General features: G+C 36.1%; 3 protein-coding genes across 3 annotated transcripts; 1 reads left to right on the top strand and 2 right to left on the bottom strand.

Moving 5' to 3' along the window:
- Window positions 1-3,651: 3,651 nt before the first annotated feature.
- On the top strand, window positions 3,652-10,736 carry LOC120261467 (ubiquitin receptor RAD23d). The gene is made up of 12 exons (XM_039269371.1): window positions 3,652-3,806; window positions 5,030-5,191; window positions 6,398-6,451; window positions 6,901-7,019; window positions 7,137-7,211; window positions 8,013-8,190; window positions 8,871-9,020; window positions 9,101-9,166; window positions 9,418-9,465; window positions 9,587-9,696; window positions 9,775-9,853; window positions 10,356-10,736. The coding sequence occupies exons 1-12, from the start codon at window positions 3,741-3,743 to the stop codon at window positions 10,470-10,472; spliced, it is 1,224 nt and encodes a 407-aa protein (XP_039125305.1). The 5' UTR covers window positions 3,652-3,740; the 3' UTR covers window positions 10,473-10,736.
- A 530-nt stretch (window positions 10,737-11,266) lies between these two features.
- Window positions 11,267-15,198, bottom strand: LOC120261106 (14-3-3-like protein). The gene is made up of 6 exons (XM_039268804.1): window positions 15,045-15,198; window positions 13,771-14,198; window positions 13,599-13,677; window positions 13,255-13,377; window positions 11,742-11,858; window positions 11,267-11,653 (listed from the first exon to the last, which is right to left on the bottom strand). Exons 2-6 carry the CDS (start codon window positions 14,175-14,177, stop codon window positions 11,597-11,599), a joined length of 783 nt encoding a protein of 260 aa, XP_039124738.1. The 5' UTR covers window positions 14,178-14,198; window positions 15,045-15,198; the 3' UTR covers window positions 11,267-11,596.
- A 660-nt stretch (window positions 15,199-15,858) lies between these two features.
- Window positions 15,859-21,729, bottom strand: LOC120260209. Its single transcript, XM_039267649.1, has 7 exons — window positions 20,874-21,729; window positions 20,042-20,803; window positions 19,971-19,992; window positions 18,462-19,927; window positions 18,021-18,311; window positions 16,497-17,870; window positions 15,859-16,232 (listed from the first exon to the last, which is right to left on the bottom strand). Exons 1-7 carry the CDS (start codon window positions 21,727-21,729, stop codon window positions 15,859-15,861), a joined length of 5,145 nt encoding a protein of 1,714 aa, XP_039123583.1.
- Window positions 21,730-23,415: the final 1,686 nt, after the last annotated feature.

Genomic DNA, 23,415 nt, shown 5'->3' with positions numbered 1-23,415 from the left:
ATGAGTCACTTTCGAAATAATAGACTGAGTAGATGCGAAGATATCATTAAAGGTGCAGTTATTTCTAGTGAACCAAACAATCCATACAATAGCTTTAATAACGATGCCACCCAGAACCCTCTGGGTAGGTCTAAGCCTGAACCACTAGGTTCTCCACACGTCCCACAAAAAGGGCGGGAGATCAGGTAACTCAAAAAGTCGTAAGAAAAAAAATCCAAACAAGGGTCGCAAACTGACACTGACGAAAGAGATGATCAACCGACTCACTGTTCGCATGGCAAAGAACACAAGTAGTTGTAGGGAGCTTATTACATCTCATGGCGGCTAGATTTTCAAAGAACAGAATCTTATTCCTCCAAACAAGTCAATTGAAAAACTGTATTTGTGAAAAAAAAAAACATTGTTAAATAATAGAAAATTCTAGTAGCAATCTGCAAAATAAAAACAAAAGAAAGACCTAAACACACATAATTAAACTGAAATTAGTCAATACAACAATTAGAAAAGCATACAAATAAAGGCCTGTTTATTAGGCATATTTTTCATTTATTCAGTTATAATAAAAAAAAATCAGAAAATATGTTTGCGCATTCACTTTTAAGAAAACATTTCTTAGAAAATATGACTTGTTTTTTCTCATTTGTAGAGCATGATAAAAAGCCAGAAAATATGTACATATGGCTTAGCAACTTATATATATATATATATACAAATATCATATTCTATTTAAAAAAAGTATTTAAATGTACAACAACAAAGATATGTTAATTATTTGATTAGCATAACAATGAGTAAAAAAAATTAGTGTTTTTTTAACTTGAAATACACACAACCTTATAGTTTTTCAATTTGATGAGTTATTTATTTATGTATAAACTCCCTCTGTTCCTTCATGTTTTTTTTATCTGTCATTTTCTAACATCAAAAAATATTTATTATTATTATTTTTTAAATTACTCTTAACATTCTATTTAACTTTCTTATTAGAATTAAATATGAAAAAGAAATATGAAGATATAAATTAGGGGTAATTTTCGAAAAATAATTAATTTTTTATAAAATTTTGTAAAATACTCCCTCGTTCCTTTTTACTCTATCCGTCACAGATCCGTGTTCTTTTTTATCGGTCATTTTCTAACATCAAGAAGTATTTATTATTATTTTTTTCAAAATTACCCTTAATACTCTATTCAATTCACTTCCTAGAATTATAAAAGAGAAAATATGAAAATATAAATTATGGATAATTTTGGAAAGAGGTTAATTTTGGAAAGATAACTACTTTGTTATAAAATTTTATGAAATAACTATATTTTTTGGTATGTGAGATTTGGTTAATCATGATAGATAAAAAAAACAAAGAGAATAAATAAGTTTTTTAGTACTTAAAATTGGTTTAAATATGATGGATAAAAAAGTACGGAGGGAGCTGGTTTATGGGTTATGTGCGGATGGTTCATGCATGTCACATGGAATTCTTGAGTAATGAAAGATAAATGGAAATCGTTAATTGTATGCCACTCAGTGTTGTGACAAGATATATCTATAATGATGATTATCAAGTAATTGTTTATTTATTTTATTCTTTTCGAAAAACAAGTGGATGGACCACCATCATGTAATTAATACTAACCGTCATTGTAGGACAATCTATAATTATGGTTAGTAACAACAACTAATATTGGGAATTTATATCTATACATAATATTTACTCGCAGAGCATTTCAAACAACAAATATAAATATTTTTTAATAATATATTATATTTAAATTTTTGTTTGTATTAAATAGGATATTAATAACACAAAGGTTTATAAATATATAACTAGTTTTGCATTAAATATTTCATTAAACTTTCCAAAACTAATAGACTAACTCATAAATTATAATTAAAAAATAATTTTTTTCTTAGTTTATATTTAAATAAAATAGAAAAAATTGAAGATATTAAAATATAAAATATTAAAAGATGAAATCATTGAAACTTTAAATTCTGAATGAATTTTTTTAAAATTGTGGTTAGAACACTAATGTTCTTAGTTTTGATTTTGACTCTTCAATGAGTAGTAATAGTGGCTGTGTACTTTTCAATGGTTTTGTTTCTCTTCATTATATTTTCTTTGTTCATGGTTGAAGATTGTTTTGTAACTCATGGTAGCTCATTTTAGAGTTGTGTGATAAGCTCTAGGACAAGCATTTAAACATGATATATGAAATTTTGTTAGTTAGTTGTTTGAAAAAATATTTATGATTTGAGTTCTTCACCTGAAAATTCATGGTTGAAATAGGTTTTCAAATCTCATCCTGTGATTAATTTTAGTGACATCACAGTCGTAATGGTTGGGCGATTAAATTATTTGACTTTCATGTAAAAAATTGAGAGGTTAACTCTCTTTCAATATATGGTTGGTATTTTAATAAAAATTTTATGATCATATGAATATTAAAAAAAAAAAAAAAAATCAGTGACTCACTGAGTGAAAGTTCCCGGATGATCAATCCATTCTAATTTGATGCGCTAGCATGAATAACAGTACAGGTGTTAGTGTTATCTTCTTCAAGGTTAACAATGAAGAGCTGAAGGTAAGTAAGGTTGCTAACTTCCGTTCGGTTGTTTGATTAATTAGATGTTCTTTTGTTCATTTTTCATTTTTATTTTAATTATTAATTGCCATGCAATTGGAGATCAATGTACATGAAGAGTGAATTTAACGGCAACCTTCATATTCCTCAAAGAGGAAATTATGGTTGACAAGACCACTGGAACTATCAAAAATGAGCTTGAAGCTGACACAGGAGAGGTGATTTCTACTACTCCAGCGCCCATGGAAAATATTTTTGTGCATACATGTTAAAATTAATTATTTATGATTCTTTCGCACAGATGATTCGTAAATAAGATGTGTGTCTTATCTTTATAATAATAATAATTATTATTTTGATTAATAAATAATAAAATATTTTTATAAAAAAGTTTGAGACATACACAAACGTAACATTAATATTTCAACATATTTGTATCTTCATGATAAGTTTTGTGATCTCCAAAACAAATATCCTTATATAAACACAATGGCAATATGCTAAAAAATTATTGGCCTTTAACTATATTATTAATAAAAAAAATTAGACGTATATATAAAAATCACAGCATTTGTATATATATATATATATATATGATGATGATGATGTATAATTAGTTTAAAAATATATATAAAAAAATATTAAAGAATATTTCGATATGTTGTATAAAAAGAATTTTAAATTTTGAGTAATATCTTTATTAAAAAAAAATAAAAAACTTAATTTTAGACTATTGAACTTTTGGGCTTATGTCCATCGCTCTCTGCCAGGTTTACACAACCCAAAAGAATCGGGTAGACTTAATAATATAGAGAAATCCTTCTTTCTTCTCTTTACTTGCAATCGGGTTTTCCGTCTTTTCCTTTATCTACTACAATCACCAACACGACTTTACACACCAACACCAGTCTTTGCTGATCTGTCCCTACCTATCATCAGTGGGCTCTATATTTGAAAACGACGTGTCACTCATTGGTTTGTTGAAATAGCTGCACGCTGTTCTATAAGCAACACAGACATTTCGTGGGCGGCGTTTTTTCCATTTGTTTTCTGAGCCTTTTATCTAGGCACCGAGGCCATTGTGCGCTAATTTGGTTGCTTTCGAGCACGAAGAGAGGAAAGAAGAAGAGCGGTCGCAGTGAGGACGAAGAGATCGAGATGAAGATATTCGTCAAGACCTTGAAGGGCTCGAACTTCGAGATCGATGTCAGCCCCGATGACAAGGTGGTTCATCTCTCTCTTGATCCCTTTTTCCCAATTTCTCTTTTTGGCTTTGATTAGGGTTTGCTGTTTTTTTTGGAATTCACGCCGATCTTGATTCAGTGTTTCGTTCTGATTGATTGTGTTTTTCTTTGGGTTTGTCTTCTAATATTTGAGTAATTGTGGAATTTGGATGAGTTGTACTGTAGATGTTCCGATGAGATGTTGAATTGTGTATTGATTTGAGCTTCATTGTCTGGAAGTTTGCTGTTTTTTTTTCTTTTCGTTTTTGTTTTGTGCTTGATCAGATCTAGGGTTGCTATTTGTTTAAGCGTGCACTTGGTATGTCTTCTTAGTGGTGAGTGATTCCTGTTTAGTTATGTTTGTCAATGTCGGTGTGTGATGGGAGTTTGCAAAGAAATTATATAGTGTTTTGAATTGGTTTTGGTTGCCAAATTAATTGGTAAATTTGTGTGTTTGCTCAGCTATGTTAGCTAGTGCTGTTTCTACCAATGTTTTTCTTTTTGTGAATTGAAATTTTTTTAATAATGGATATTTTGCTTTTGCTGAATTCAAGTATTTCCTTATTTCGTTTTTGTTGCTGGATAGCATGAGAATTATAATTAGTGACTTGCATTCTAGGGTTTGATATGCTAGAAAAAAAGCATTCAGTTCAATTAGAAAGTTGTCTGTAATATGAGTGATCCATCACTAAATGACCAACGAGCTGTTCCATTAAAAGTGCTTGTGATACCTGAAAACCTTATGATGGCAGCATGATTTTTTGCTGTATATGGGTGCATTTATCTTACAATTGAATGTAGGGTAAGGTTTTGACTATGAATATGAGGTATGAAGAGCTGGTAATCTCGAGGGATCCCGATTCTGTTGGATAGATTTTTATTTTGTAGGCTACTCATGTTTGCCAAGTTTTGTCAGTGATTTTTTAAACATGGCTATGCCTGTGCTGTTAAAATAATATGTTTCGAATATGGATTTTCTCACCTCCCCTGCTATTTAATGGTATAATGTATGACGTCTTCCCCATTATGCTACTTTTTTGTGATTTTGATGATGTGAGGGTGTTCCATTCTGTGCTTCAATGGTTACTATTTAATAAAGTGGCACATGAACTTTCCCCATTTCACTTCTTTATGTTCTTTGTAAAAACATCAGGTGTTGAGTTCTTTGCACCTGTGGTTAGTAAAGAACAAATATGTTGATGTTTTCTTAATTTTGTTTTGCAGGTAGCAGATGTGAAAAAGAATATAGAGACCTCTCAAGGGCAAAATGTTTACCCTTCTGAACAACAGATGCTCATACATCAAGGAAAAGTTCTTAAAGATGATACTACATTGCAAGATAATAAAGTTCAAGAAAACAGTTTTATTGTTGTAATGTTGAGTAAGGTATACCTTGTTTGCCTTGTCCTGCGGAAGTGCTTATTTTGGTACCATATTTTTGTGTAGAGGTTCATTTCAAATTTCAATGGTTCAAAGTTCACAGGTAATCTAGTTTTGTTTGATATTTGATGATAATGAACAAAATATGACAAATGAAGTGAAACTCAAGTTAGTTTGAAATTTAAATCAAACTTACGTTGTGCTTAAACTACAACATTTAGATTTTTATTGAAATGGTTAGCTTGCAGAATGCTTCTAGAAATTTCTTTTCTTTATTGCAACATGCTTATCCATTATTGACGCTCTCCTTGGAAGAAGTCTTATCTTATGACATTTGCTGATTTGCGCTTCAAGGTAGTGGTTAGGGATTAGGTCATTGTATATTATGTTTAGTATGACATAAACTTTTTGTTGTCTGTTGGGTGCTAGGTATGTAGTATGTGCTTAAAGAATTAGAAAACAATATTAACATCTGCCTTCAATTTCAGATCAGCACACTTGTTTTATACTGTTATGATAGTAGGGATTGTGATTATTGTGTCTACTTTGCTTTCTTGATATACCTGCACTTAGTAAACTCTACAATTTTCTTTTAAGTTATCATTAGTTCTTACTTGAATGTATGCTACATTTCAACTGGATAATTCCAGATCTCGCATTTTTTTATGGAAAATTGATTAGTGTTCTAGATATTTTTTGGTTGCTGTCAGGAAGGACCGGCTAAGGAATGAATTTATTCGAAATAGATTAGGAGTGACATTTATTATTGACAAGGGAATATCGATTAAGATGACATTTATTACTAACAAGAGAATATTGATTAAGATGGTCAACATGTCCTTACACAATTGATAGATGCTCGACATAAGAAAAGTGGAAGCTCTTTAGGTGGAGAATTGTAGGTGAGGGTTGTAGAAAAGGAAGTGATAGACCTAAAAAGTGTTTAGTAGAAACTTAAGAAAGGATATGTCTGGTCTTAGTTTAGCCAGCCTTTTGGCTTTTGATGGAACAACGTGAAAGGAAAAAGTTCCTATATCCAACTCTAAATAGTTGGGACTAAGGGTTTGTTATTCTTGTTGTTGCTTCTGGCCGCTTTCATAGTAGATAGGGTTTTCTTTAGTTCAAGGCTTTGTTATGCTCTAGGCAGTAAGCTTGCACTAGCACTATGCTTTGAGGAACACTTATAATGTCTTCATGTAATGTTGTTTTCAGCCTAAAGGTTCATCAAGTGGAACTTCGAGCACCAACACCGTACCTAAAAGCCAGGTCAGATAACTGGCTGAGATTTAATATATATGGAAGTTCTTAATTTATCTTATGCTACAGGTTATACTTTGCACTTGCATCAATTTTGTATAACTACTCATTGGTTTTGTTAAATAGTGGTAGTGTTACTATCACTTTCACATTGTTTTGAACATTTCTTTTATTTTTTGACACATCAACATTTAGGATTTTAAAAGAGGAAAATGGGAAAAAAGCTTTTCATTTTGATTAAATGCAATTTCTGGTATTAATTTGTTTGTTTGTTGTGCATCAAGCTCTGTAGTCTTTGTTCTATTGGAAAACTCCCATTCCAAGTTATTAATTATTTCTATCTAATCTCGTCTTAATGATTAATATTTCGTTGGATGACTGACCTATTTGCCTACATCAATGTGTATGAATTAATGTATAAATTGAAATGTTTTGACAGTAATTTATTTATTATGTAGGTTCAAACCCCAGCCCCAGCCCCAGGCCCAGCCCCAACCCCATCCCCAGCCCCATCCCTTGCCCCTGCCTCTGCTCCAGTTTCAGCTCCTGTTCCAGCGCCAAGTGTAACTTTGGCCCGGTGAGTCTAAAATTAATTTTGACATGCTTAACACTCATATGTTTATGTAATTGTTGAGACTTTTGCTTCAGTGAGTAATACTTATGATTTCTGGTTTGCGCTATGCCTTTTAAACAGGGAGCCTGCAACAGTGCCACCTCCAACTGCTGCTGCTGCTGCTGGCCCTGCCCCAGCTGCTGTAGTTACTGCCCCGTAAGTACTTTCCTCTTTTGCAGAAGGCTTGTACATTTATAGTTACTATGTATCTGTACCAAATTTGTGCATATGATCTATTACAATATCCTTGAATGTGATCATTGATTCTATAATGGAAATAATCGCTGAGATTAAGAGTCTTGCTTGGGGCCATTTTACCACTATATTAAATTTGGCAAAAAATTCTGCAAGAGAATATATAGATTATGGACTATGTGTGATTTGTTGTATTTTACTGCAATATAATATAGATTGTAATATAATATGTGTGCTTTGTTGTATTTAGTCATTTTGTCAAAAAGGTCTTATGTGTTGGTCATGGACTCATGAATCACAAATTGTTGAATTGATTTATATCCCTTGTTATACACCCAAATACATATATTTTGGCAATAGAATAGAGAAGAGTATATTTTTATTTTAAAATAGAGATGTGACCACCCAAAGGTTTAGGGTTTGATCCATGGTTTGCCTATATTTCTCCATAATAATAATAAATAAATAAATAAATAAATAAATAAATAAATAGAAATAGAAAGCTAACTAACTAATAGAGATGTGATGCACAGCAAGTTATAGGTGAAATAACATTTTGGTTCTTTGACTCTTCAATACATTCTACCAGTCACTTGCAAATATATAGGTTTTTTTTAATGTTTAACATACAAGTACAAACTTTAGTGGATATTTTTAAATTCAACTGTTCGGCAGGGGTTTATATGAAAAATAGTTCCTTTTCATATCAGCTATTTTTTGGCGGTTGACTAGCCTTTTCTGTTTTGATGTTTGTTGAAGCAGTGCTGAAGGTGATGTTTATGGTCAGGCCGCATCAAATTTTGTGGCAGGTAGTAACTTGGAGGCAGCAATTCAAGGCATTCTTGACATGGGTGGAGGCACTTGGGATAGAGATACTGTTATTCGTGCTTTACGTGCAGCATATAACAACCCCGAGAGAGCTGTTGATTATTTATGCTCTGTAAGTTGAGATGCATTAGTTTCTAAATAGACATCTCCGATACAGGCTTTTGATAAATTTATAATGCTTTAGTTTCTTGATATCTGTACTCTGTACATTGAGATGCATTATGTTCTTAATTGTCAATGCAATGCAATATGCTGTATTAAAGGTGTTAGCGCTCTTTGTACTCAAAATGTTTCATGGCGAAGGGATCAGAGGGAGGAAATCATTATTGGTAAGGTGGAATGCAGTAATCTTGCAACCTTAATTGGATTTGTTGGCTTTGTTGTCCACGTTTAGTCTTCCTGTAGAGGGAGGTGAGTTTTTGTTTGAGCAGAGCTTGAGCTAATCCCTACATGCTTCCTTCTGTCATGCATGATTTGACCTGATTTCTAAGAATTAATAGTCATGGTATATGTTGCGATGTTAAGTTTAGCATGCCCAGCTTGAAGAAAAGTATCTCATTGCTATGCATGACTTTGCAGTACATTTGAGTGAATAATATCGTAATTTGTGTGGAAGCCATGGAAACAGTAGCATAGCCAGAAGAAGGGCATCCCAGTGCTGTCATGATGAGCTTTAGTGCAACTCCAATATTAAAATGTCTATTTTTTATCATCAAAAGTCAATCTCAATATGTTCAGAAACTGTCTTTTTCATTTTTCCGTGATGGTTCTAAGTCAGATACGTCGGTACAGGGTATTCCCCCTCAAGCAGAGGTGCCTCCTGTTGCTCCTGCACCAGCAAGCGGTCAAGAAGTGAATCCATCAGTTCAGGCTCCACAACCAGCACAACCAGCGGTTGCTCCAAGTGGGCCTAATGCTAATCCTTTAGATCTCTTCCCTCAGGTTCTTAATCTACATGCTAATTGCATTTATTTTAATATTATTATCACATAAAAGAATTTTTCTCATTCTCTCTGTCACAGGGACTTCCTAATGCTGGCATGAACACGGGTGTAGGGAGCCTGGATTTCCTTCGCAACATTCCACAGGTATTTTAACTGGAGGGTGTGTTTTGTTGTGACTGAGAGCTATTAGATGCAGGATACTGGTTTATTGGTGTAGTTTTGGTAGGTCCTAGTATTCCAAACTAGAATTGACTAGCCTGGCTCTGGTTGTTATTGAAATCCCAAGCTGACTTGCTTCATTGTGTGCTGAGGCGCGCAAAAGAATGCTGCTTCTTACCATATCCCATTTTTACCCTCAGATACAGCATTAACTCCCATTCTTTTCTTTTTTCTAGTTCCGAACTTTGCAGGCTATGGTGCAGGCTAACCCCCAAATCTTACAGGTTTGTACCATCTCTTGTATTTGGCACATTATTGATTTGGCTGATTATCATTTGGCTTCTTAAGGCATTTTTTGAAAGATAGTGTAGGCATATTGTTTTGAAATCCTGTTCATCTTCACAGCCAATGCTACAAGAGCTGGGAAAACAAAATCCTCAGATCATAAGGCATATTCAGGAACATCAAGCTGAATTTCTTCGATTGATCAATGAACCTACTGAAGGAGCAGACAGGTGAAGGTCATTTGTGGATATTTGTTAATGTGTCACAGGTTGTTTTTTGTGCTGATTTTTCTTGTCTTTGTCGCCCAGCAATTTACTGAGCCAGTTAGCAGCTGCAATGCCACAAACAGTCACTGTTACCCCTGAGGAGCGTGATGCCATTGAGCGGGTGAGTTCACTCTCCACATTGACGTGACTAAAACAGGAAACATATAAATTGGCGCTCTCAAAAGAAATTTTGTGAACAATGAAAAAGATAAATAGGCCTAAATTTAATACAAGTTAAAGAAGTAGATCTTTTTTCCAGCTAATGCCAAGAACTAAAGGAAATGAGTAGATTAGGATTAGTGAATCATTTATGACGCCATAAGTGTTACTTCTATGGATTTCAATTCTTTGGTAGATATCACAAATAGTAACATGTGTGAAAGAAGCGGGGGGAGGTGTGGTTTGGTTTGATAATTACTTCATTATCTTTCAGGGTATTTCAGTATTTATTTTGACCGTAATACACTTAGAATATAGAAAAACTGCAGTTTAATGATATCATGTCAATTATCAATTTGATTAAAGTTGGTCATGATTCATAGAGTTTTGGACGGCGGAAACTAAAATTTAGGATCAGGTCATATACTAATGTTCGGAATTCCATGCTGTTGTTAATTTGGCAGCTTGTTGCCCTGGGTTTCGAACGGCCTCTTGTCCTAGAAGCCTATTTTGCTTGCAACAAGAATGAGGAACAAGCCGCAAACTATCTTTTGGATCGCATGCATGAGTTTGATGACTGAGGAAAATGAGCACGCAATTTCCTGTTTGCAGACATGTACAATGGATACTTATGGAGAATACAGCAGTTTGCCATGTGTGCTATGTCAATAGTTTTTCTTTTCTAAAGTTCCAGTCTGTTTCGGGTTGTTGGTAGTAGTATATAGATTTACTTGCATGGGTGTAAGGTGAAATCAAAATAAATAACTTCTGTTTTCGTTATAACTTATTCATCAACTGTTATTTCTGATATTTATCTTATCTGGTAGTGGCGATATGTTCTTTCTTGTTCCTTTGGTTGGTGTAGGTTTGTATTTCTTCTTACCAAGCATTTTTACATTCCTAAACATGGTTTTAAAATTTTCTTGAACTTATTGCAAGAAACCAAGAATTATTTACATAAAAACACATTTAAATAATAATAATAATAAATAAGCACAGATGAGCTAGATCATTTATGCAAGACTAGTAAAGATGAAACATGTACTTGAGGAATCACCTTTAAAATTAGTTGAAAATCTATTGTGAGGAAATCTATTATTGTCACAATGGCTTGTTTCTAAAGACTAAGAATGGTCAACGGTAGTTCTCCAAGATCATGCGTATAATATTATAAGCACGCTATTCCATGTACGCAAGTATATTTCAAGAATTAACACTGCAAAAACACACCTGCAAATACCCAACATTCTCTTGGATAACGGTCATGCACCACGTATATAATAATCGTTTCTAAGAATAAGATTGCAAGTTAACAACGTTTATTTACGTTAAGGTATTGACTTTGTAAAATAATGATTTACTCCAATTATGCCCGTAAAGAGCAATATTATCAATCTTTCAATAGACCAAAATAATTTCCACCTCTTTTCCTTGTCACTAACAACAACAGCAACAACATCCAAAAGACAAAGCAAAGCAGATGTCGCACAAGAAGTGAACACACATGATTTTGGTAAGACAAATAGTGAAATAAATATTGCAAGGTTCAAACACACAGCAGTTTCTGGGTAACAATCTCCAATCTCTGGAAGGAGGTGACTAAATCTACACTAGGAGAACAATAGATTTTAGTGAAGAAAACCAGATTCATCCAAGTGGCCAATATCAGATTGTCTTGTTTCCTGGCCAGATGGTTGCGACATTATCACTGGCCTTCTCCTTCACGTTTCGGTGCTTCTTTGATTTCATCCCCAGCATCCTCCTATTTAACAGAAAGATTGAAAAAGTAAGCTGGGCAGTTCAAACCATATTGTATATTGAAAGAAATTGAGACAAGCAGGGAGATAAACCGTGATGTCGGAGGTCCACAATGTCAAGTTGTCACGGAGAAGTTGCATTATCAATGTACTGTCCTTGTAGGATTCTTCACCCAAGGTGTCCAGCTCAGAGATGGCCTCATCAAAAGCCTGAGAGAAGTATTTACTTATGAAAAAATTGCTACTGCCTAACATGAAGTGCTTCATCAAAGAAACTTACAGACAAACAATGTTTAAAGAAAATATTGCAGAATTGTAGCTGATAATTTTAGTTAATTTTGACCTCCAAAAGGTTAGCCTATGCTTTGTCTTTAGTTTCCTCCCTGGGTACCCTAAACTAATGAATTTTTGGAGATAGGTGATGCGGGAATGCAGAGAAGCAATCTCCATCAAATCAAATGTAAATCACTAGTGAGTGAGGCTCAACAAAGTTCTTCAAGCATGCATGTGGAATACACAAAATAAATAGCTTGTCATCCAACTTCAAACTCTCAATTGGAATATGGATTACAGTATGTAAAATGCAAATAAATAAACTACCCGAAAATAAACAAGATTCCAGCTACTGGAATCAAATCACATGGAAGAAGTTAACATAGAAAGAACTTCCCATATGACAATTCTTTATTGCAAATTACTTCCCTTATTTGGTTGTATAATATACAATGAGAAGAACCAAGCATGTTAGCCAATAATATATAAACTAGGGAAGCAAATTAGGTGAGATTGAAAATTACTTATATAGCATATTAACGTTGTGGACTAATAATCTTTCAATCCCCTTTTGGAGGTTTTATTTGGTCATGTGATGCTGATTGAACGGGAAAATTGATTGGCACACCCTAACATGCAGATTCATAATAAAAAGATGATCTTGAAATATACTCAACATATTTTAAAGACCACCCAGAAATCTAAATAAAGTAGCTAAAGAATAGATTAGTCAAGGCAGGCTATCTGGTTGTGTTGTTTCTTTATATTATTTTGCAAGGTCGACAAAAACATACAAAACACTATCCAAAATAAACTAAGAAAGCTCTAACAGAAGTAATAAAAGTAAATTCATTAAAGCACATCACATGGGAAAATCATAGGAAACACACTTAAGCGTCTGTTAGATAATTGGTTGGCCAAATATACATGTACACACCTGTGAATTTTATATTACTAGTGAGGTGACTAGAAATTTGTAATAAATATACGCACTTCATTTTTCATTCTCCCAAAGCATTGCTTGGGAATGAGCATGTCATAGAAAAATAACCTTGCGACCCATTTTCCTCGTACTACCCTTCGTTGTATGTCAACCATAGATCCCGGCCATAATTAGTTAGGAACTATCTAAACTTGTACATGATTTTAGACTAAATTACAAATCCCACATTAAAATGAACATTCCATATGGCTGATGGAATGCTAGAAATTCTCATCTTCCTCTATAAGTTCACACATATGCATGCGCATGCAAGATGTACAGCTGAGTCAAACCACCATATACAGTAGTCCTGCTATTTGATCCATAACTAAAAAGCAAAACAGAACAAACCTGCTTAGCAAGATTGCATGCGCGGTCTGGTGAGTTCAGGATCTCATAATAGAAAACTGAGAAGTTAAGGGCAAGACCCAGCCTTATGGGGTGAGTTGGAGCCAGCTCAGCCAGAGCAATGTCCTATAGAACATCATAGCATTGTAAGCATAAATAATAATAACTGCACAAAATAATGATATTATATTAACACAAAGCAGAGGAAATAAAATATCACTCTTATTTTGATGATCTCAATCATGAACCAATGGAGAATTGAGGAAAACAATGCACACACACAGTACTTTTTAGATCACAAGGGCACTTCCACACACGTGACGATGGGGAAACATCAAATGATATACCTGAGCGGATTTGTATGCCACCAATGTGCTCTCCGCTGCCTCCTTCCTTTCAGCTCCAGTCTTAAATTCAGCGAGGTACCTACACCATTACCACAACAAACAAGTAAATGACAAGATCCCATCCGGGAAGTAGAGTGAAATCATATTAGTTTATTCATGATTCTTCAGCAACCTGTGGTAATCACCCTTCATCTTCAGGTAGAACACCTTCGACTCTGCTGCAGTGGAAGATGGGATGAGGTTGGCCTCAAGGAGCTTTAAGATCCCATCGCAGATCTTGCTAAGCTCAGTTTCAATCTTGCCACGGTATTCCTTGATTGCAGCCACATGGTCCTCATTCCCACGGCTCTCCTCCTTCTGCTCAATGGAGGAGATGATGCGCCACGAGGCACGACGGGCACCAATCACATTCTTATAGGCTACAGAGAGGAGGTTGCGCTCTTCCACAGTGAGCTCCTCATTGTCCCCCGTCTTCGCGACCTTCTCCATGAACTCCACCATCTCCTCGTACCTCTCGGCCTGCTCCGCCAGCTTGGCCATGTACACGTTCTCCTCACGGGAAGTCTCTGCTGGCGACATTGTTTCTACTTCTTTTCTTTGCTAAATTGTGCATAAATCATAAGAACAGGTTCAGATAAGAAATTAATATTCTAACAATCCCATTAATTTGAAGGAATTTATGCAAAGATACATGTGCACGCATGTTCTTCAATAATCAATGAACATTATTCTTTTGCAAGGAAATGCATGAATCCTGACAGGATTTTCTCATGGGCATCTCCTTGTGCGGTCTAAAGCAAAGGCCGTTTCCTAGTCTACTACGTAAAAAAAGATTCATAATTCATACAAATTTGAGATCTAAAAGCATAAGAATCCAGATCTAAAAGAGAATTTGGTTTCCTTTTCAGATTTATAGAAGGAAAAATGATAATGATTAACAAAATCATCCATCGAGCAGAAAGAAAACATCAAAACTTCCCGTAAAAAGAAATTGATACCTGTTTTAATGGACATCCCCAAAATCTGTTTCTATGAACAACTCATTTACTCCATTCAAAACACGATTTTTTTTTTTATTTTTCATAAACGTTCATTGAAAAGTAATAGAAAAACAAAAGTCAACTCGAATTATTCCGATTCCGACTCCCCCCAAAATCGCAGGACGAACTTTAACCAAAGATCAGATCGATCCGAGGATACGAAGACGTACAATTAGAGGAAAAAACACAAACAAATCAAAATCAAACACAACCCAAGAATTTCTACAAATACTAGCATCCCAGTACGAAATTATAATAAAATACCTATAAAAAAAAAAGCAACACGAATCCAATCGAACCAAAGATCCGAGTGATCCATGGAAAAAGAAGAAAACACACACACACGCGAATCAGAGAAAACCATGAAAGAATCAACGAAAAACAAAGGAGAAAACAAAGTCCACACCTCTCTTCCTCCTGATCGAATTGAAGAACCGAAACCCTAATCCCCTTTTTTCTCTGGATGCCGCTGTGATCCCCAAGGGCTTCCCCTCTTCTTATCATTGTCCGCCGCTCTCTCTCTCTTCTGTTTCGATTTGGAGCCAGCGCAGGCGAGAGAGAGGCTGAACCAAAGATCCACTACCATTCCCAAACACAAACCTCCACATACCTTTCCACGTGTCATAAATTCATTAGCTTAAAAAACCAAATTGGTAATTTTCATCATCAATGATTAGAGATTACATGGGCAATCCTGTTTAGGACTTCACACATGATCAGCACAAAAGGGGTGGACGGTGAATGAGGAGCCCTTAAAATGCTTAGGCACGACCAGTCAATAAGCCAATAGGAAAGGGACACGTGGTGGGACAGAGGTGGCTTTGGGTCTCTCTGGCGCATAATAGCGCTGAGCGCGCCGGTGCTGGCAGTCAAAAACCCGGCTAATGACCGTGACGACCGTGATGTGTGGGCCCCACATCCCTCGTGATGATCTTATATTTGGTTCTTCACCATCAGAGAGAGGGTCCCACACACACACACACACTCTCTCTTTTCTTTTATTAGCATCCCTTTGTCCTTCAATGGCAGTGGCACACAGAGTGATGCATGTTTGTTCTTCTTTCTTTTCAATCAAGGGATGTTTTTGAAGAAAGAGCTCAGAGAGCTAAATTTATTGATATAAAGGGAAAATACAAAGAGTTCATACAGCAAAGAGAACATAAGAATACAAGATAAACAAGAAAATAACAGCAGTACAAACAATTTAAGGAAAAACAAGACTAAAAATGGAAACCAAAATCGGATATAATCTTCATAATCCATCGAGGCAAATCGCGGCCCGATAGAAAGAGGCAGAGAGAATGATTGTTATTGCCAGCATTGGAGAGGGCAAAGGCTGGGGCATTCCATTTGGGAGAGATGTCTATCAATGAAGGGTTGCTCGCCAAATGAAGAAGATGGATGCAATCAGCAATAGAGTGAGAGGATCTCCAAACGACAGGATTACGATCAGCCTTCAGAAGTTGAGATAAATCTCGATTGCAGTGAAGAATGCAGCGGAAGTCCATATGACGATCAAGAGAAGAGCGAATTGCAATACAGAGAGCTTGAAGACCGGCTTCAATGATTGAATCAGCATAAATTGTGCAGCAGCCTGCACAGGAAATAATATAAGCATGATTGGAAACAAGAAAGCCCACCTTACCGCTTTTGTCATCGTCATTCCAACGAAGAGCATAGAAAAGAAATGCACCATTTGCTTGAGTAAAGTTGTTCGTAAGAAGTCAGTCGACCCAAGAGAGACGATTTCTCCAAACAGATGATCCTTAGCATGGGCAATAGCTTTTAGAGGCAATGATAAAAACAATTTGGCTTAACATTGTTAAAGATAGCATCACAACGAGCCTTCCATAGAAACCATAAGCAAGCGAAAGAATGACGAGACAATGATGGAATGAGAGGTTATAATCAGTGAGCCAAAAGCCAGCAGAAATATTATCAGGGAAAGAAATAGTAGTATTGAGTTTATGATTAATCAGGTTCCAGACCAGTTGAGCATAGCGGCAATCAAGGAATAAATGCTCCATGGATTCATTTTCAAGGTTGCAGAAAATGCAAAGTGTATTGGGACCAATGTTAATGCTATTCAGGAAATCGGTAGTAGAGAGTCTACCATGGAACATAAGCCAAATGAAGTGCTTGACACGCGGAGCAACATGAAGCCTCCAGAGCTTATGCCAACCAGGCCACTCAAGAACCAAATCAGTATTGCTATTAAGGTGATGATAGATGGCTGAAGAAAGTTTCAGGTTAGAAGAGTGAGGCTGCCAAACCCAGGAATTGGTGGAACCATGCTCATAATTGCATAAGTTAGGGACCAAGGAGCCCAAAAAATCCCCAAAAGTAAAAATAAGCATATCATGATTCCACTGATCATTTAAAAAGAACCCAGAAAAGCTAATAGAATGCAGATCAGCATGAACATTCAGATAGGTGGGTTTGAAAGCAAGGGGGATATCAAATAACCAAGGATCAAAGAAGAAAGAAGTTTGAGCAGGATTAAAGGGTTTGATCCAAAGATTATGTTTTAATAAACTAGCAGTACGACAAATGCCTCTGAAAACCCAAGAACAATTGGCAGGGATAGGATCAATCCAAAAATTAAGACAACCATACTTAAGACGAGCAATATCAACCCAAAAGATATTATCAGAATTTAGATATTTAAAAACATTTTTGGCCATAAGAGAAGTTTTGGCAAAATGAAGATTTCGGTGACCTAAACCCCCCTCAGATTTATTATCAGTGATACAACGCCAATTCACTGCATGGATGCCCTTTCCATTGCCCCCTTTAAACCAAAAGAAATCCTTGACAAGGCGAGTGATCTCCTGAAGAATTGAATCAGGCACAGGATAAGCAGAGAGATAATAAGTTGGAATTGAAAGAATGGAAGAGTTAATAAGGATCGATTTGGCAGCAGAAGAGAGTTTATATGATTTCCAACGGGAGCACATAAATTTAATCTTATCAAGCATTGGTTTAAAGGAGAGAACACTGAGTTTCTTGGGCGAAATGAGGATTCCCAAGTAAGAAAGTGGAAATTGAGCTTGAGAGAAGCCAGTAATAGAGCAAATACTATGAGCTACCCTTTTATTAAACCAGGAAGGAAGATAAATCTGAGATTTAGCATGATTAGGGCACTGCCCAGTCAATCTGGAGTAAATGGAGAGGCAAAGATTAATATTACGGGCAACAAGTCTAGAGGCTTTAGTAATCAGAATAATATCATCTGCAAACAATAAATGATTAAAGTTGGGGTGAAGATTGCAATCAAAACCGGGTATCATGTTAAGAGAAAGGGCTCGGTTCATAATTGAAGAGAAATTTTGAGCAACTAAGATGTATAAGTAAGACGATAAGGGGTCACCTTGGCGAATACCTCTAGAGGAGGAGAACCAGGGGGTAGGAGTACCATTAACAAGAATGGAGAAAGAAGAAGAAAGAAAAGTAGCACGGATCCAGGAGATCCAGATTTCAGGGAATTTCATTTTAGTAAGGGTAGCAAGAATTGCACTCCAATTGATGGTATCATAAGCTTTCGCAATATCCAGTTTAATTAACATCCTAGGGGGGTTAAGACGATCGAAGTCAGCTGAATGGACAACTCTTGAACTCGCTAAGACATTATCAAAAGCCCCACGCTCGAAATGAAACCTCGCTGTTTCTCGACCTATTAACATAGGGAGAACAGTGCTTGAGTCTATTCGAAAGAAGCTTTAGTGATAATTTTTATAGCGGACATTGCACAAAGAAATGGGCCGAAAATCCGAAACCAACCGGGGACTCAATTTTTTAGGGACGAGAGTAACATAGGTTCTACCCCAAGAAGAAGGGAGGTGGGAGGTATGCAAGAAATATCTAATAGCTTCAAGTAAATGATCACCAAAGTCATCCCAGAAGAAACGATAAAATTCAACATTAAAACCATCCGGGCCAGGGGACTTGCCAGTGGGGAGATCAAGAAGAGCAAGGAAGACTTCCTCTTTGGTAACTTCCCTGACAAGGAGGTGGCCCATATCAGGAGGAATACTAGGGAGGTCATCGGGCAGGGCATTGAGAATTTCAGTATAAATATCATGATTATTGAGACTAGGATCAGTCCAAAGATTAGAGTAGAAGTCCATGAATGCATGCTCAATGCTAGAATGATCGGAAAGAATGTTACCTGAAGGATCCGTAATGCAAGAAATGAAATTATGATGAGCATGAATGCGGGCGGAGTTGTGAAAGAAACTGGTATTCTTATCTCCATCACAAACCCACAGAAGACGAGCGCGCTGAGCCCATTTGATAGAGATTTGTCGTTGTAGAGCAGCAAGTCTAGCATATTGGGCAGAAAGATTAGATTGAGAAGCAACAGAACCATCCAAGCCCTCTAAATTAGCAATTTCAGTTTCGGTCTGCTGGATAGCAATCTCTAAAGAATTAGCACCCTTCCGTTTCCAAATGTTAAGCTTGAATCTGACATAAGAAAGCAGATGTGAGAAAATATGAAGAGGGTTACCATGGGCAGGAGAACGAAGAGCTTGCCTGACAACATCATGGCAACCAATATAGTCCAACCAGTAATTCTCAAATCTGAATAAATACCGATTGGCAGTATCAAGAAGAGAAACCGACAAGACAAGAGGAGAATGATCCGAAAAGCTACGAGAGAGGTGAGAGAGAGAATATTTTTTAAAACAAGAAACCCAATCCAAATTAACAATGCAACGATCAAGACGGGCCCAACGGCGAGCTAAACCGCTTTGATTATTGCACCAAGTGAAAGGGGATCCGGAGAAATTAAGATCAAAGAGATTATTAGCATCAAGAAAACCACGGAAAAAAGAAGCTTTGCGGGAGTAGTAAGAAAAACGACCACCCTTGTGTTCATTAGGATATAAAATGGAATTGAAATCACCGATAATTAACCAAGGGAGACGAAAAGAGGAAATTTTAGAAAGTTCATTCCAAACCTCGCATTGAGAATATATACGACTAGAGTTATAGACGACGGAAATAATAATACTAGAGTATAAGTTAGAGGATATCACCAGATGAAGAATACGCCGGGATAGAGCAATAGGAGTCACTAGGCCTAAGGATTTCTTCCAGCAGACGAAAATACCACCAGAGAAACCCTCAGCGAGGATAGAAGCCCAAGCCCAAGACCGCGGGAGCTTAGAGCAGAACTTACCAACTCGAGACGAGTTTGCTCTGGTTTCCACAAGACAAAGAATAGAAAGGTCTTTCAGACGAAGAAGACGAAGAATGCGAGTCAGGGTTTCCCGGGATGAGAGACCCCTACAATTCCAGCAACAAATTTTTTTAGCATTCATAAGGAAACAAAAAAGGGTAAAAGAGCTTCCCTGAAAAAGGATATAGGGTATGAACGAGGTCAGGAGTGGCTGGATTCACCCATCTCCAAGCGTCCCTTCTTTTGGGATTCCACATCGAGGAGAGGACTCTTACGAATAAGAGCTACTCTCCGAGCTTCTTCTTGAAATTGATTGAGGGTCATGAGATCCTCAGGTTCTCCTTCTTCAGACATCTGATCATCCGAGTTTTCGGATTCATCATCATCTTGGTCACTGTCTTCTTCCATGGATCCATCATCTAGAGCAGCAGTGAGCCGATCAACCAGATTGGAATGTTCAGGATTAGGGTTTGCTGGAGGAGAAGAGTCTTCAGCAATAGAGGACAAGAGGACAGGGGGAGGAGAGCGGTGCCTGTATTCCAACGGATCTATAGTCTTGGGAAGGAGCCGAAGGGGTTGAGTGTGAGGAAGAGAATTCTCCATGGGGATATGGGAAGCGACAGGATGGGGTGCTACAGAGACCAAAGAAGAGTCCCGAGGCGCCTTGGAAAGAAGCGAATTAGAGTTCCCAGGCACTTTGGGCAGAGCAACGGGCGGATCAGAGATGTCAGGGTGGTCAGAGGGAACAGAGACTGCTAGGCCTGGGTTATCGTGCAAAGTGGAAAGAGGGGAGAGGCGCCGCCCACTAGCCCCACCACGTAAACCGCCACGTGTGCTATGCCCAGAAGCACCGCGGGGAGGCCGCTCGTCGCTTCTCAGCACGGCTGCCGGTCCCTCCGCCGCATTGGGAGTACGAACACTACCACCACGGGGACGGGAAGGGCCACGCCGGCGAGAAACGAGTAACCAGGGTCCATAATCCGCTTTCAGGGCTCGTAAAATAAAGGAATCAAGGAACAGCTGCTATTAGATCGGGGAAGGGAACCGAGTCACTTGCCCCGCTCCAAGAACACCGGGAGGGCTCCTGCCTTACCTCCTTCCCTCGCTGAGAACGAGGGGGCTGACCAGCAGGTGCATTCCCGGTTGCTGGAGCACGACTGCAAGAACTGGATCCATGCCCTATCACTCCACAGGAGTAACAGAAGGTTGGAAGACGTTCATAAAGGACGACAATGAATACACGGTGAAGATCATCACCAAGCCAGAATCCTTTACAAAGGGGTTTAGAGAGATCTAATTCAATACAGATTCTAGCATATTTGGTTCGAGTTAAAGAAAGAGTAAGGTCATCAATTTTCAAGAGTCTACCCAGGTGACTAGAGATAGTTTCAAGGGTGTCACCACTCCAGAATTCAATAGGCAAGTTATGAAGTTGGATCCAGATAGCAGCAGTTGTAAGTTTAGTGAAGGTAGGTTCAAAAAAAGGGTGCCATGGAGATAATTGAAGAATGATGCCATTGATGGTCCAGGGGCCTTCAGAAAGAAGACGCTGCAGTTCAGATTGGTTAGAACAACGGATAAGAATAAAACCATTAGGAAGATCAGAGATATGAATTTCTCCTATATGTTCCCATTTCTTCAAGAGGATATTCTTCACTTGTTCAAACAAAGGTGGTTTTCCGAAGAACTTTCCAAAGAGAGAGTGCTGGAAGCGAAGACGGGCTCGAGACAGAGTGTCATTGTCAAGCTTGATGAAATCCGAAGTAGACTCCTTGAGTTTCTGAAGGACAGCAGGGTTATGGAGGGGAGAAGACTCTTGGGTAGTAGTATGTTTAGAAGCTATTTGAGCCCAAGACGGGGGCGAGGGATGAATGGGAACGGTCGTGGGGGTTGACCCCCCGCTTGCCATAGCAAGGGGGGAGAGAAAGGGGAAAGCAGAGGTTCAGGAAAGGGGAAAGCAGAGGTTCAGGGCTCCAACTCTTTGTTTTTGACACACATTGATTGTGATTTGTGTTGTTTGGTTACCTTCAATTTGGAATAAATCAAATTGTTTTAAAAGTTATTTATGAATTAATTATTGTGTTTGAATTAATTACTGTGGAGATAACTACAAAGTTTATTGTTATACTCCATATATATATATAATCATTAATTAGGATTAGTTGACTTATTGATTGCCTATTAATGGGATTCCATAACTAATACATATATATATATATATATAATCATCAAAACTCCAGCAAAAAGAAGTGGATGAAGCACATGTAGGGAGTAGACAAAGAAATTTTAAGAAAAAAAAAAGTTAAGGACATTGAAAAAAAATCCCTTCACTAAATTTCAAACTAAACATTACATTCTTAATATAATTATTAAATTTTAAAATTATTTTTACATCATTAGGGTATTCCAATTCATGGCAACATAAAACCACATCCATGTACTGAATTTAATTAAAATTCATTTTGTACCACGGTTTGTTTTTCCCAAAATTTGAGAGCCTTTATGATTGTATAATAAACCTGGTTTTAAATTCATATGATACTGTTTTTGTACTCGTTGAATAAATACAACTTATTATTGTATCATTGTGTGCACATTAGTATGGCTCTTGTGATATTTTTTTACTGATTGTGTTTTGGTGAAAAGAAGTTTCATGATTTTTGGTTAGTTATACTCCTTTCATCCATTATAAACATTTATTTTAATCAGTTTTTGGAAAACTGAAAAAACAGAATTAAAAATCTAATGAATATTTATTTATTTATTTATTTTATCTATTTCACTCCCAATCCAATAATGTTGTATATTTAAATTAAATCTTAAATTAGTGTATGAACAGTTAAAAACATTTTAGAAATTATAATAGAACACAGAGAGTAACTTCTTCTTCTTATTATTATCAGAAATTTTATTTATTAATTTTTACAAAAGTATTAAAGAATGCTTAGAAAAGTATGTTCATCTTTCAATTATAAACTTTTGTAACATAATATGTATGTACCAAATTTTCTCCCTCAAAAGGTTAGAATTTGAAGATATCATTTCTCGTATGATTCATTTAAAATGTGTTATTTTCTTAATATTCTATTTGATTGGGGTTCTTCACCCTCTCATGCTGTTAGCTTTTTTATAAGCCAAAATCTAATATAATGACTCTTTCACTTAACAAAAACTAATAATAAAAAGTGTGCTATTTTCTGTAATATTATTTTTTAAAGTTAAAGCTAGAATGCAGGTTTTAGGTTATTTTTCAATTAAAAAAATGATTTAAATTTATGAATGCTAGAGAATATGCTTGTTTAAGGAAAAAAATAAATAGAACATCAGCTCTTTTATTGTGTGATATAGTTTTGTGTTTCAAAAATTCATATAGATATATTGGACATCTTTAATCAATTAATTTTTCTATTGATTTACACCAATAATTATTAATTTGAAAAATTTTCATGGTGATTAATATCATATATTAATTAATTATAATTGAAAAGCAATATGCAAAATATTTGGATCTTATTATTTTATTTTTAAAATATTATGTTTAAAAAATTATGCATATATTTATAAAGTATAATAATTATATGATATAAAAACAATA

The sequence above is a fragment of the Dioscorea cayenensis genome, chromosome 5, assembly GCF_009730915.1.
Source record: "Dioscorea cayenensis subsp. rotundata cultivar TDr96_F1 chromosome 5, TDr96_F1_v2_PseudoChromosome.rev07_lg8_w22 25.fasta, whole genome shotgun sequence".
Lineage (NCBI taxonomy): Eukaryota > Viridiplantae > Streptophyta > Magnoliopsida > Dioscoreales > Dioscoreaceae > Dioscorea > Dioscorea cayenensis.
This window is presented reverse-complemented; position numbering and strand designations above follow the sequence as displayed.